Raw genomic sequence first — 16,346 nt, forward strand, 5'->3', positions numbered from 1 at the left:
ATTCAGGTGGACAACAAGGAAGGCGCATCATCTTCTGGCACCCGAATCAAATTGTGAGTTAGTCACGCAGTAGTGCTTCCTCCTGAGGAGGTGACAGTTCGTGGAAAAGAAAAGTCACGGTTCCAAGTTCAGGTGATTGATCTTGACAATCCAGAAGAAGGGTAGCAATCTGATGATGCTCCTTAGTCTCCAGCTTCGAACTCGCCTCATGAGATCCCTTCCTCAGTTTCCATTGAGACGCCTTTCTCCTCCTGACTTAATGGTGGAAGAGTCTCCTCAAAATGTCGCTCCTATTTCAGCATACGAGCCGCCTCCTGATCATCAACAAGAGAGTGTGCTGGAAGTTCCTGAAGATACTCCTGCATGTATCCAGCTGTCAGAGATTGATACCTCCACTTCTGGCTTTGAAGAATTTATGAGGCAATCTTCATGCCCATTGGTTACTAAGCAAACCGAGGTCGCCATCCAAACAGATACTCCTCCCAGGATGACCACGGTTATTCAAATAGAAATTGCTTCTCCTTTGCCTACAGCTACTACTGAAGGAGAGTTGATAGCTTTACCTCCATGCCTTAGTTCTTTTACTCCAAAAAGGAAGAAGCAAGAAATCTCACCTGATGCCTTTGATTATCAGCAACTTAAACAGTCTAGACCCAAGGTTGCTAAAAAGGCCAAGACTATCTCCAGAGTAACTGTTGACAGCAACAAGATGAAGGTAGCTGAAATCGTTGAACCCATTGCAGATAAGCCACTTGAAGAGATGTCAGCTGCTGATTACAAAGTTACAAGGATAGAATTGGGTAACCAAACGCATGAGGTGATTAAACATGATACCCAGTATTCTGTAGCTTCATTAGTACAGCGATACGATGAACTCCTAGCTAAGAAAGATAAGCTGGAAGAGGACAACCAGCATCTTGTTGCAGCTGTTCGTAAAATCACAAAACCAACTGGTGAGGTGAGTAATCCTTCAGGTTCTACCGAGGCACGAGAATCAATTCATAGTGTTGAAAGGGCTGCTCAGAAAGTACAAGCATTGGATTCCTGGATTGATCAGCTTCATGATCTATGTGCACAAGTGCTGAAAGACATTTTTCAGATGATGTCTAAGTTGGAGACTATTGAAGATAAATTAAGTCATACCTCCGACGCTTTTAAGAAGAATCTGGAAAGTGTTGAAGGTAGTTTGACAATCTGGCGCACCATGCCCCAAAAACTGTTGAGTGTTCTACAGGAGCATGCCATTATCCCTTCCAGGGTCATGTACTTGGAATTTGAAGAGCTTCTGGAAAATAAGGCCCTTGTTCTTAAATCCCTCATTGAGGAGATTGGTGATGCAATGAGATTACGGGGTGAAGTTTTCCAAGATATTGTTAATCATTGTGAAAAGGCCTCTTGCAACATAACAAATCAGGATGGAGAGTTGATACCAGAAGAAGAAGTTCTTGCAGATTTATAGATGAGGATTCATAACGAATGGAGGAGCGAACAATTCTTAGCTGCTTCAATTCAAATTTTGATGAAACACCAAATCTTTTTGCATGAAATTCAGTCCATCTTGGAGAAGGACAACTCTACGCTCCTCTGATGCCATGATACCATTGTGAAGACCATGGTTTTTGCCAAGAACACCCATGAACCGGATCCTGATGAACTAGGAATGATCATCCAGAAGTTTGAAGGATTCGTGTCTTCTCGTGCTGCAGCTTAGGTGTTTTTCAACACTTAGTTGTATTTTTCCAGATTTGTAATCTTTTAGTTGTAGTTTTTCTTTTGACAAGTTACATGTAAAAGCCTTTTTATCAAATGCAAGTTAAGTCTTTACTTGCACTTTTGTAATTACATGTAAGGCAACTACAAGTTGTGTTCAATTAGGACTGTAGTTGAAATAAATCTTAGTTAGTTATTGAATAAGTCTTGGTGGTTGAGAGAATCTCTCAAGTTAGTTAGGATCCTCCCACCTTTTTCTCAAGACTCCTCTTCTAGAAATACTTGAGGGGTCTATTGTAATTTTTATCTTTTGGAAAGCAAGCAAAAAGTCTGCCAAATTTACACCAAAGAAGTCTTTGAGCTTTCATGTGTGAATTCAAGAATTGAAAGGAATAGAAGGAAATTGCTCAAGCTTTGAGTCTTTGTGCTACATTCTTGAGTTTGTGTTCTATATTATCTTTCTTGCAAGTGTTTCTTAAAGAGCTTAATCGCATTTGATTTGCAGTCTTTGTGCTGCAAGTATTTGATGTTAATATAAATTAAAATAAATACTCTTTTGAGAGGAGTTGTAAGTCTTTGTGCTTGCACTTATTCTTAAGAGAGTTTAGAAGCAGATTTTGTGAGAAATAGTTGTGAGTCTTTGAGCTTATACTACTTCCCATTGTTTTAAGTAGAAAAGAATAAGATATTTCAATCTTTGAGCTGTTATAATTTGTTCTTGATAGCGTTAGTATAGAAAAGGGTAGCTAGGACTTCACATACTCAAGTCTTTGAGCTTGATATTGTTGTCCCGTCCCGAAGGAAGTGACGGAAGTCTTTGAGCTTTCAAGAAACTTCATTTCCTTTCTCTCATTTCATTTCGAAAGTTGTTACTGTTGTTTTATATCAAATCGCTATCACTTTTCTGTGAAGAGAAAAGGATATTGTCTTTCTTGAAAGAAGAAGAAAGATTGTTGTCCCATCCTATTTTATTTTTAAACTTGTAGTTAGATAGGGGGAGCCTTCCCTTAATTAGGAGAGTTTTACTCACACGTTGTGGTTGAAACCACAATTTTGTATATTTCCCCAAGTGTACAAAATTTTCAACTAACACATATAACATTGTAGTTCCTCGGAGGAGCAAAAGAGTTCCTATTCATAAGTCTCAAATCATTTCTTGCAAACACTCTACAGCTGATTGCCTTGTATCCAAAATAGTTGCAAGAGAAACAATAGCCATAAAAGAAAGAATTGTTAAACCTAGTTATAAGTGCTTGTCTTGAGATAGGAAGGCTTTTGAAAGCATTGTTTCTGATTTTTTATGGTGAATCCTTTGTGCTCCGCATTGGTCTTATGTTGTTCTTCTTTTGTAGACTTGGAACTTTGACCTTCTTCAAGACCAACTCCACCTTTGTCAGTAAACATTTTTTATGAGCCAATGACTTTATCCAAGTAAATGTAACTTTTTTGAATTATCTTCATATGATTCAGATATGTCAAAAATATATCTAACTTTCTAACAAGTCTCACAGTTTTCTTCCTTGAGCTTAAGCTGATTTCTAATTTCTTCTTCTATTTTCTTTGCTTCTTCAACCTAAACCTTCAAACCAACTATCATTTTTTCTGCCTCTTCAAGAGCTTGAGATGTCTTGGTTTTTGTCTCATTCTCTTCTTGTAGCAGCAACTTCAAGTTCTGATTTTTTTTCTAAGTCTTTTGATTTCACTTATAGGGCTCTTATTAGCTCTTCTTCAAAATCCACTTCTCCTTCTTCTTCATCAATATGATCTTCATCTTCTTGATTTTCAATGTGTACTTCTTCTATGGCCATGAACAATATTTTTTCACTTAAAGACTCTAAATGTAATGTCCCCTTTTCTGCTCTAGTTTGTTTTGGGGATTGTTGGCCAATCCTGAGACCCGTTGGACAATCAGAGGCAAAATTAGGGTTTCCTATTTTCTAAGAGGATTCTATGGAAGTTTGGCGGCCTGCGTGTTGGATTTTCACAGTTTTGATTCTGGATTCCTTCTGGGTTTTCTAAAAGCTTCGCAATGATGGTACATGCGTAGCAATTAGTGGAGGCGAGGTCAGCTCATTTCTCTGGGTTTTTTTGGGTTTTCAGAGAGCTTCGCAATGGTGTGACATGCAAATGAATTTAAAGACTTTTTTGGACCTACTATTTTTAGTAAGTTGCGATGGCTGCTCAGAATGTGGTTAAAATGCATTTGGACACTATTTTTAGCAGTATGCTATTAGTAAATACTATTTTTAGGAGTGCTATTTTTAGCAAGGTTTCAACAGGTCTGTTCAGATGGCTATTTCCGGCAAGTCAGTTTGAGCAATTGGTCTTCCAACAATTTTGGAGCTATTTTGGCAAATCTGAGCTTATGTTGGGCGAATTCATGGTTGAGGAAAAATATTTCATAAGTGAATAATTAATAAGGCAAGATGGACGCCTTAAGAAGAAATGAGTTAATTTTATGAAATAATTCACTTATTTACTTTGGACACCATAATGCACTTTATTGATATTTTTTATAAGGTATCATTTTCAAGACATAAGGTGAGCATCCATTTTGGAGATATTTCATTTAAAGATTATAGCCTTTAAAGTGTCCAAGCAATGGTTGATGTTGGTGCCCCTTTTGGAGGAATATATGATTTAAAATAAAGGCAAATATTATATAGCTTTGGGCATCCAAGTTGGCATTTGACTTCATTTCATTTCATGTCAATTTGGAGGGAGTTGAATTTGATTTTGAAGAGATTTCTCTATAAATACAGGGCTCTACTCCTCATTTGGACATCCATGATTATTTGCAACGAAGTGTTGTCGAAATTCTGATTGATTGCTTCAAGGAATGCATACCTCCTCGCTAGTTCTTGGCTTCTTGCTTGAAAGATAGCAACTAGTTGAGATTGTGAGACTATTATTTACACTAAAGAATAGATGGAGTTCATTGTTGTAGTAACATTTGATGTTTTTTGATGTGTTTTGGGGTGTTTGTGAGTTTCAAGTTACAGGTGGATTGTAGAGCTGAAAAAAAAATTCATCATTAGTCTAAGGGGGAAATTTTGTGGCTTCTAGGTATTCTCTCCTTATTTTCCTAAGGCCTAGGCAATCCTATATGCCAGTTTTCAGAGGTTAATTTGGAGTTGTGAATTTTATATAGCAAATTGCCCTTCTTCCCAGGGCTACCATGTCTGGGGCTGTCTTGGAATGCGTGCATTAAGGTTTTAGATCCGGTTTGCAGTTGGTTGTTGGTCTTGGCTTCGGCACTTGCTCACTAGAGCTCAATTGCACTTAGTTTCAAGTCTTTCCGTTGAGTTTTGGTGGAGTTATAAGCATTTTAGTGTGTTTTAATGTTGTTGGTCTGTGTTTTTCAGTCTATTGGTGAAGTATATCAGATTTAGAGTTTTGGTGTGTGGGGTTGTTTTTTTGGTTAGTTAGTCTGTTGTAGCTTGTGAAGTGCATCGAAGAACATCATTTGCAAATTTGAACAGTGATATCTCTTGATCTGAAATTCATGTTATGTATTGTAATGCTGATTAGTAGTACTAACAGCAATCTTCATTTGGAATTGTCTCACAACACCCATTGAAGATAGCATAAGATAGCATTCATGGCTTTTGCATTGTTTTCAAAATTCTTCTTCCCATCAACATCTGTTGGAGGAATTGAAGTAATTGTGTAACCAAACACCACAAATTTCCAAACATCAAAACCAAGAGACATTAGATAAGTACAAATTCGAACACTCCAAAATGCCTACTTGGAGCCATCAGATAAGGGTGCTCTATTCGTAGCAAGACCTTCAAGAGAACCCATGTGTGTAATAAGGATCAATCTCCAAGTTAAGCCCAAATTCGGAAAGGACCCTGCTCTGATACCAATTGAAAAGCACACAGAAAATACTGAGAGGGGGGGAGAATTGGTATTTTAAACTTTTAAACACACGAAAAGCACATAAAAAGAGAAAAGGAATAAAGCGAGCAAAGAACACCAAATTTCAAGTGGAAAACCCTTTTGAGTAAAAAACCACAACAAATCAAAAACTTTCATTAACGAAATAGGCACCAACCTCGATTACACAAGTGAGCACCAACCCTCTTAGAAGCACCAACTTCAACTTTAGAACCAACTCAAATGCGAAACTTAAAAACACTTTTCAGAACCCACTTAGCACTCCAAACATCATACACAAGATACACAACACTCCCTAATACAATTCTTGACTTCTTATCTCCAGCACGTTGAAAAAGAATCGATTCAATAACAATATTATGAAGTTCATTAGCTCTGAATACTCGCCCCTCCCCACTGTGACTTGAAGACCATGCACCACGATTGTAGCCTATGAATTCTCAATACTGTTGAACAAACTCCATTGTATTCCACACACACTCAATTAGCTTTATCACACCAGAATATCGACCAACACACACAAAAAGATATAAACGCATGTACCGATCAACTCGAATTATCACTACAATGCAACATATTCTCCAATGTAGTCTTCTATGAGAAATGCGACAATCCAAACATAACTTGAGGTATCACCACAATTGATAAATAAACAATGGTCTCATACACGATATAACATATTTCTGCCTCTTTGTTGGATACAGTTGCTGAACTTCATTAAAATTAACTGTTGCGGAGCTTTCACACCAAAATAGATATAGTAACGATTTACCAACACCCACGGCTCAAAAACATCACACCAAAAAGGACTCTACAATGGTTTTGATAATTATGAATCTACTTTATCTTTCAAAGCCAGGCCACACAAACCAGAAATGATCACCCCAATAATATCTCATTTCAAAAAGCTGATTCGTTCAAAAAAAGAAAACATCTCTATTTCAAAAATGGAACGATTGATTAATGCAGAAAACATTAGCCAACAAAAATAAGTCGCTCCACCTACACAAAAAACATTACAAATCTGTTGTATTTAAGCTCTTGTCATCGCACCAAAATAAGATGAATAAATTAAAGAAACAGTTCCAAATAAAACCGCATACCATAAATTTCTAACGTCATCCAAAAAACATTGAAAAAGTATGGGATTAAAGCATACTACGTTTAGCTGCCATTTTCAAAAGACTATCACAGGCCATAAATAAGGTAATTGTGCCTCTTTTCATCGACTTGTTTTGAAGAGCAAACCTTCAAAAGATGACATGGCAGATAATTTGACTTGGCACAAAGACGTAGCCAAGCAAGCAAGTGAAGTGGACAATAACCAGCTCAAGAAGACAACCAAGTAGCTCAAGCAAGTAAGCAACCAGCTCAAGCAAGTAACCAAGCAGCTGATGAAAATCTGATGAATAATCAGCACCTTGACTAGTATTTAATTCCAATTCTCTTTTTCAAAAAGCCAAGCATAGAAAAACAATGTACCATAGTTCCCTATTACTTTGAGTAATCCTCCAAAATTTATACGACCTTGATCATCAACCATTGACATCAATGACAAAATATTCAACAAAGAATTGGTCTATCGAAAGATTTGGCATATTGCGATAATTGCTCTTTCATTACATCACTTTTCTATAATGGATAGTTTGGCATTGGGGATCTAGGTATATTGAAAGGAGGGGATAATATTATTAAAGGAATAAGGGGTTCTTTTGGAGTGGTAAGGCAAAATTTATAACCATGAAACATACAAAAGACTAAATTCAAAAAAAATTGTAGATTTGGTCATGGATGTAAGGACACCTAATGGGGTTCAATTAATTACAAATAGTACAATTGCTTGTGTTGTTGGTAGAATCCTAATGGTCTATGTTTCTTTATCCTATGCACAACACATTGCCTTAATCTAACCATAGCAGACATTGGAAAGCTTGAATGGGTTAAGGAGGTATTGTCAAATGCTCACACTCATCTACGATCACACAAGGGTATTGTGTATGATGCACTCCTTCACATAAGGCAAGGAGCTAATTCGACTAGGGACACAAGATTTGATATGTACTTCCTTGCATTATAGACTCTTTGCCAATAAAAAGTGAATTTGAAGGGGAAAAAAAAATTAAATGAGTGGATAAGAGTTTCACCAATTAAATGAATGGCAAAATGGAGATAAAGTACAATTTTTTTGCAAGCTTTCAAGATGCAACAAAACAAATGATCAAAATTTCAAAGTCTCTAGTAAAACTTTTGAGAGTAATGGATGGGGAGAAATCCCCTTTAGGCTATTTGTATGAGGCCATATATAGGCCAAGGAGCTGAAGGGGGCTAGGATGGAAGACAATAGGGAAACGTAAATGCCATTGTGGGACATAATCAATAGGAGATGGAATCAACAATTGCACTTCCCTCCCCATGTTCCTAGATACAATCTGAATCCATCATTGCTCATAACCCCTTATTCAAACTTGATGTTCAACTCACACAAGGCCCATTCATGTGCATGGGGAAAAATTTCCCTACCCTAGCCACATTGGATACAATTATGTCAAAGTATAGATATACAAGTAGGCAAGGGTTTTTTCTCAAGTATGGTCACCATGCAAGGTAGGAAGACCTTCAAACCAAGTAGAGTCGATAAAATTTTGGCAATCTCTCTACATTATAGGCCTATGCAATAAAGATGTTAAGCTTTTCAATAGATATTGCATGATATTATCTTGATATAATGCATTTAGGTGTTCTTATGTCCCTTGCTCTCATGGTAGTGATTTGAGCATAAATTATGGTGGTGGGCATACTCATCTCCTAATTAACTTTCCCATACATTAATATGTGTTTCCTAAATGTGATGTTCTATGCTTTGTTAACATGTGTTTGTGAGCTTCCTACATGTACTTTTTCTGCCATAACTTTTGTAGTGTTGGTATGTAGTAGGCTTTTTTGGAGAGGTTTGTTATGTGTCATGTTGGTGGAACGTTCGTAGTGAAGTAGGTGTAATGGCACCAAATCTCAAGATATGTAAAGCTTGAGACCCACTTAGGAAAGGAGTTGTTTCAAACAATAGGCTTGCTTCTATATTCTCTTACTCATGTCTAGGCAAGGGGACCACTCCCAAGTTAAAGGCTAGCATCCAAAAGGAATTTTGCAAAGAAATTGGCATTGTCTATCCCCTCAATGGAGCAAGGGCTATGTTTCTTAAATCTTCTTCTACTAGAACATTTTGAGGGCTTTTCCCAAGCCCAATTGGTAATCCCGACAAATAATATGGTAGAGGAAGAAGTGAGGTCGAAGGATCTAGTGTTGTCGTTACTTATGTTATTAGGGAATGAGGTGGAGGAGGAGCTAACTATAGCAATTCCAAAAGAAATTAAGGTTTTGCAGGCATATCATGCAAATGTGGGTAAGGTGCTTGTCAATTTATGTGCTACCCAAAAGGACCATCTTGAAGTGGCAAGCAATTATACTATTCCCATTTTGTGTGGTGATTTTGTTCATCACACCTGTGAAAGGGCTGAAATTAACAAGGGTTGACTTTTCCTCTTTGCATCCTAGATGGAATGGGATTGTGCAAGGCCAAAATGCAGTTGAGTATGGTATGTGTACTAATTGGAGTGATGTTCAATAGTCCAAAGCAAATAATTGGGGCATGGGCAACTGTGAATTTCTATAGATTGCTAGTTTTTTTAGCATTAGTACTATTGGACCCCTATTTTACATGCCTCAAAATCTAAGTCCTTGCCCATATTGTTGCTTATGCCTTATTTTAACCCACCATTTATAACCAATCCGAGATAATTTAAGTGGATTTTACCTTGGTCAAATTTTACGTGTTGTCCTTTGTCATTCCTAATGCTTCAATGTGTTGGATGTTGCAAAATCTCAACAAGTCTAAGTGTGGGGGCTTGTGCTCAATTTTTTTACGTATGTGCAAGTTGTCGAACTTTCAAACTTCTGTAGTTTCTATTTCCTCCATCTCTTTCGAAGTTTGCCTTCCTAGTATGCTTTTCTAATCAGCTTTGCCTTGTTCCTTTGTCTTTATTAGGTTGTCAAACTTTGCCTAGCTATCATGCCTTTCATCCAAACTCTAATACCTCGAGCATTTGCCTTAAATTCATTTCTATTGAAATTTTGAACATGCACTTACCAGAATGCCTTTTTCTTGTCATCCACAAAAATTTGAAACTCTTGCTATTAATAACCAGATTTGACAATGCAAAATCCAAGACCTTGCCTCATCCGCATGATAAGTTTCACAAGTAAAAATGGCTAAGGAAAAGAGAAAAGCTTCCAAGTTCAATTTTTCAAGGTTTCAAACTTTAACTTCTCGACATGGTTTCCCTCCAAACCTTTGATTCCTCAATTCATATGTTATCTTTCAAAGCCAAAGTTTCAGCTATGCCTTTACCCGAATAGCTTTTCCTTGATTTCTTCTATAAGATTAAATAGAGTCGAAGATGTGGGAAAACTCCTAGTGTGATATCAAGGATGAAGTACCCTCAATTCTTGACACCCGAACATTGGTATATGTCATAAGATATGCTCAACCCTCAATCTTTGAAACTCCCACAAATCTTGTGTTTTGCACTATTTGTTCCTACCAACTTCCCTGCACAATCCAAAGTGCTATTAATGACCTAATAAGACCCTACAAATACTCAATCAGATTTATCCTGCCCAAAAACAATAGTTTGTCATAAAGGTGTGGATTCACATGCAACAATGGAAAAGGAAAATGATCCATGCCTCAATGCAATGGTCAAAAATTCAAACCCCAATAATCCTCGAGGCATCTCTTGTTCGCCATTCTTGAAAATTTTGTGGGATTTCCTTGGCTTGCAAAACAATATATGGTGGCTATTAGAGCAAAAAGAAAAGATTTGATTTGCTCTAACCAGAGGTTGCAACGGCCTAAAGATGGTTGCAATATACCTATGAGGGCAATACATGATCTACTCCAAGCAAGTTTTTTGGCGATTGATCTTTTGACAAGTGTAACCCAATCGTGGGGAAATTGCTTTTCTAATCTTTTCTATATAAGGGATGAAAGTTTTCATTTTAAAGGTTGGAATGCAAGGGAAAATACCTATGTACTATATAACACACTATTTGAAGAAATGTCAATTGTTCAATGTTGTGTATCTATTTTGTTATGATACTTATTTCTAGTTGTTTTATATGACTAATGATTCGATTGCATAATTGTCTCCTATTATGTATTTCTTGTTCTTGAAGAGGTACACCTTCAAGAAGTGTAAACATCTTTGCTAATACAATTGCTATAAGATTTATTGTTATGATTAGTACGCTTTCAAGGAGGGTGAGAAATCTTTCTTGAAAGAAAATAGGGTTTTCCATATTGAAAAGTGGTTAAGTAAGCATTTGTAGTCAAATTACATTTGCAACTTCAAGTTATTGTAAGGCAATGATAGATATTTTGAACCACCAGAAACATTATTTTCAATATAGAGTGCTGGAAATACTTTGTGAGACTGTATTTCCCTAAATAGACACTAGTAAATCAACAAGAAACCTCCCAACCCACTCATACATAAAGAAGGGAAATCATTAGATGTGCATTTTACTTTTTCTACTTTTCCATGTTCGTGCATGAGTATTAAGAGTAGAGGGATGTATATGAATGTGCAACATTTTAAGAATCCTTTCCATGTATGCATGAAAATTTTATCTACTTCACACTATGGTAAACCTATTGCGTTTCATATAGAATTCAACATGCATAGGTAGGGCTACCCCCAAGTCCTACAAAGCCTAAAGTACAAGAGAGAACCGTTTATTCTCTCATTCATTGGCTATCCTCCAACAACATTGACAATAGAAATTTGCAACTTCTTAGAATTTGCTGGGAACAGGTTGGAGAACCAATGAGTACTAGCGTAGCAAGGATTAGCCATGATGTTTAGTTGGTGTTTGTGTTTTTGCGTGTGCATTGGCTAGAGTGGCATCCTTTGTTTCAATGCCTTCGGGTTTGTGGTGTTTGTGGGATAGGATTTGTTTACTGAATGAGCCATTTTCAAGTATTTAGTTCAGTTGTCCTTTTGACCATTAGGGTATCTTTCTTATGTTGTTGCAGTGCCTTTTTATAAAATTATATAAAATTTCAAGGCAGGGACCTGAATAGACTCCGCGGCTAAATTATCTTTATAAAAAAATTATAGTAGTGAATTCAAATGTGATTTGGCCATCTACCTTAACCCACTCAACTAAAATGCTGATAGCTCAATTAGAGGAGTTCCCAAGCATTCTAGAATACAAACAATGTTTAATTTGGAATATGAATTATCCATGAAGGTTAATGGAGTGGTCCAACAATTATAGTCATGAAACTAGGTAGCTTCTGATTACAACTATAAAAATAAGATTTAAAAAGACAAAAAAGTTACTTTTATAAATCCATTTTGTGTGCTCTATTGAACAATTCTAGAATCATGCAGGAGTTGGTACTCACTATCATATTGTAAAGGCTATACAAAGTACTCAATCAAAGCACGTTGGAATATTTGAGATTGTTCCAAGCCAAGTAAATTCATGCATGTGCTTGTCAACAGAAACCATCAAGCCACTTTTAAGGGGAAAGAACCTCATCTTGGAGAACTTGAGTGAGTTAATATAAAAAGTAATTCCTTTACCATCAAGCACCTCTATTTGAAGAGAGCAGAAAGTTTACTATGAGCAAAACAAGAACAGAAAAACTGGAAATAATATCCACATAATCTGCTTGATTTGCATCCCATCTCCAAGAGCATTTCTACTAGTCTATTATATATAATACCATTTTCAAATGATTTTACCCCTCAGGGGTAGACTGGGCAGTCAAGCCACTGGAAGGCATAAATGATGGTTGCAAGTTCAATTCTCCTGGATTTACCCCTGCATGGGTGGAGGGCAGCTCATGTGAACAGAGGTTATAGTGGTGTGTGTTAGGACTTTGCCTCAAGAGTCCCACCATGCATCAACTCCTCCATTTTTTATATCAGAAAAAAAAAAGAATCTTCAAACATTGGACATGAAATATATAATAGAAAAAAATATACAGCCACAAACAAACAAGTGAATGAGAAGTCATTATGCATTATACATTCTTACCTTCAAAGCAAACAATTTGTTTGTCCATTTATGTCGAACTAATTGAACAACACCTCCACTTCCTTTGCCAATTACTTTCATGGTTTCTAGATCAGCCAAGTTGAACTGAGTATCCTCTGGATGAGTATAAGATGGCTGAACATAGAGTTTTCAACATAAGATTTATATATTAGTGATACCAATGCAAAGCAAGCAGAAATCTCCTAAATTACAAAAGACTAAAAAACTCTGGAAAATAGAAGCATGTGAACTTAAAATATGCAAAAGTAAGCAAGTTTCACACAAAACAAAGCAAATGAGAAGACAAACACATGACTAAGATTCAGAAGAATGTAACCTACTACCTGATTTCCATGTTTCATCTTAAATATTACCTAAAGTATTGAAACTAATGTATTTCTTATTGTTTTGATTCATTTTTACTAACCCCTTTTATGCAAACACAGTTAAAACTGACATAATGGCTTCTTTCGCTCATTTAATTTGATATAATTATCTGTTTTCAAAACATTACGGTTTTTGTAAAGAGAAATAATAGACTGCATATGACAGACAAAATAAGAACCCTCTAAAGTAAGTAAACCACAGTTAACCAATGCATATGTTTATAAAAACAGGAAAAGGATCTTTATAAGACACTAATTTCAATGTGCAATAAAACACTGATATCAAAATTGAAGAAGCAATTTATCAAGACATCCTAAAAAATGTTAAGGAAAACCTTTGGCCTTGCTGAACATGAAAATGTAAAATTAAGATTATGCTTGAACAAAGCAAATATTGATACTTGAATGAATGAATGAAAGATTTTTATAACATCCATGAGGCCAAAGCAGCCTATGGGACCCACAAACAGCACACACCCCCAAAAAAAACAGGGCACCAAAACCTTAAACAATTTGTAACCTCCTCTCTAGATCTGCTCTTCTACAGTGAATTTGATCAAAAGGTTTGCTGTTTTGTCTAGTTTTGTTTCTTAAAACAAAGTGTTTAAATTGTTGGTTTTCAAAATGTCGTCATAGAAGGCACAGATGTCACAATATGTTGGGCATTCCATGACAAAATGTCGCTCTGTTTCTACTACTCTTGTGTTGCCAAATAGGCATATTCTCTTTTTCCACTCTTCTTTAGGTATCATCCATCTACCTATTTCACACCTTAGGTGATGGGAGCCCATTCTTAATTGAGCTATCAGCAGTTTTCATTTAATATTTGCTCCTATATAGGCTTTTCCATCATGGTCTCTCGTGGGGTTGAATTCTTTGATATGATAGACTTTTTTATGCCCACTTTGTTTTGTCCAAAATTCCTTCACAATTTTTTTTATTTCTTCATTGCTGTCCAGACACTCCTGTATATTAACATCCCATTTTTTCATCCATTTTTTTTGTTTCATCCATGTATTCTTCCTTCTATCTAGATTTTCCTCCATAAACATCTTATGCCAATGGTGTTTTTCCATATTTTGAGTCTTCTTTAGATAACTTACCAAACAAACCATCATTGTTGCTTCCAAAGCATAGGTGCCAATTTCTGCCAATAAATCTAATATTGGACAGCAATTTTAATTTTGAGACTGCTTATGATTAGATGATTTTGAAATCTTTCTACTTGCCTCCATTTCTGATCTGACATACTGCTGCCCCAAAATTTCACATCCATATAGGATCACCGGGGTGACCAGCAAACTGAAAAGCATTCTCTTGGTTTTCCAATCCCATAGCCCTGCATTCCTACACCTATTTTATAGTGAATATAGTGTTTTCCATCCTCCTTGAATTCTTTTTGCTCTGCACGTTTCCTAGTACTTGGAACTGGTGTCAATTTGGTTTTTTTCATTCAACTGTAGATTATGAGAAATGGAATTATTTATTATTGTATACATGATCAGTAACATTTATCCATTTAAGCACAAATTGTTCATTACCTATCAATCTCCCATCCATGTGAAACAACAAATTTTTATTACCAAATGATCAATACATATAGGCTAATAAACATAAAAAATATGATGTTAAATCTCCTTCCAATGCACTAACCACCTTTTTTGATACATAAAATTGGGATAGTGAGAATGTTTTCGACTATAGGTACCTTATGAAATATGCCCCCATAATTTTTTCAATTTTCAAACACAACATTCAGCACCAAATAGTATTAGCAAATATTCATCTCGACCACTTATGCAATGGGAGGAAAACATAAACAATGAAAGCATTACATGATGGCGATTTGACCAGCCACTTCCACTAATTTGTAGTGGGAGATTACAAAATTTAGAAAGCTCAACAACCCAAAACTTGGCGGTATAACCAGCCACTTCCACTTATCCAATGGAGAATCACAAAATCACTGAAAACTTAGCAGTCAACTTGGCAGTAGACCAGCCACTTCCCCTTTTTAGCAAGAATTACAAGTAAACTGGAAATACTTAAAACACAAACTTGGCGGTATAACCAGCCACTTCCACTTTTCAGCAGGAATTACAAGTAAACTGGAAATACTTAAAACACAAACTTGGCAGTATAACCAGCCACTTCCACTTGCTCAGTGGGATGAAGTTAGCTTCCAAAATGAGAACAAGAAAATGTTTAGTACTACTAAACAATTTATTACATAAGCTAACTTTGAAGAGAAATGATAACTGAAATCAGAAGATCAATAACCATGTTACCAGCCCTGAAGTATGAAGAATGAAGTCTGATTTTCAGAAAAACCAACTGCTGTAGAATCACCAATGTGGCTCACAACTCCCTTGTGACTCCAAATGATCTCAAGTTGAATGCAAATGAAGTATGAGAGCTGGGCGACCAAAGACAGGACAGGAAACTCCCCATCAAACAGAGTCATAGAGAGGGCACGTATTCCAATGCTAAAATTGGAGCTAGCGCGATCAGCAACAAGTTCGATTTGCAACCATAAATCAACCTCTCCACCAAAGTATGAGCAAATAGGCACCCAGAGCATACACGAAATTTGAGCCGGTACCCACAAAAATCAGATCATAACTCCAACCAAGATGAATAGAAATGTACTTCAGCAGTAGGGTTTGTTTGCACTAGAAAGAACACACCAATCTTCTCTAAAAACCATTGGAATTCTCTAAATGAAATTCCTCAGACAGCTAGGAGTTGTCTTTCAAACTCAAAATTGTGATAAAGCTAGAAGGCACGCAACCCCAAAGCCAAGATTCTGCAGACAATTCGGCACCACTTCGTTATCTCGATATTCAGCATAACCAAATGAAGGAGAGAAGAGTCTTATTTATAAAGACCCAAAATTTTGAATTCACTTTTCCCTCCAAAGTGGACGCCTCGTTAGGGAAATAAAATATAACTTGTATCTTTTGCTTATCTTTTTACTATTTCCAAAGTTGGACGCCAAATATGAATTTCCATTCATATTAAAATATTTCCTTATTTTCTAACTCTAACTTGGACGCCCAAAAACACCTTTTTGACTTAACGAAAAATATATTAAATATCGCCCAAGTAAAGTCGTATGAAAATAATATTAAATAAATAACCAAAGTTATTTATTTACCAAAAATAGATTCCAAGAATCTTAGAGAGATCGTTGTTGAACAAGATTGTTGAGAGTAGAACCAAAGTGTTACTCGGTTGCACAGT

At 36.2% G+C, this 16,346-nt stretch overlaps 1 protein-coding gene across 1 annotated transcript in view; it reads right to left on the reverse strand.

Moving 5' to 3' along the window:
• LOC131079752 (mitogen-activated protein kinase kinase 1) overlaps positions 1-16,346 on the reverse strand; it is a 153,568-nt gene that overhangs the window by 45,427 nt on the left and 91,795 nt on the right. Inside the window, exon 3 of the mRNA XM_058017783.2 lies at positions 12,718-12,852. Within this exon, the coding sequence (XP_057873766.1) occupies positions 12,718-12,852 (135 nt within the window). The remainder of the gene's footprint in view (positions 1-12,717; positions 12,853-16,346) is intronic.

Source organism: Cryptomeria japonica, chromosome 6, assembly GCF_030272615.1.
Source record: "Cryptomeria japonica chromosome 6, Sugi_1.0, whole genome shotgun sequence".
Lineage (NCBI taxonomy): Eukaryota > Viridiplantae > Streptophyta > Pinopsida > Cupressales > Cupressaceae > Cryptomeria > Cryptomeria japonica.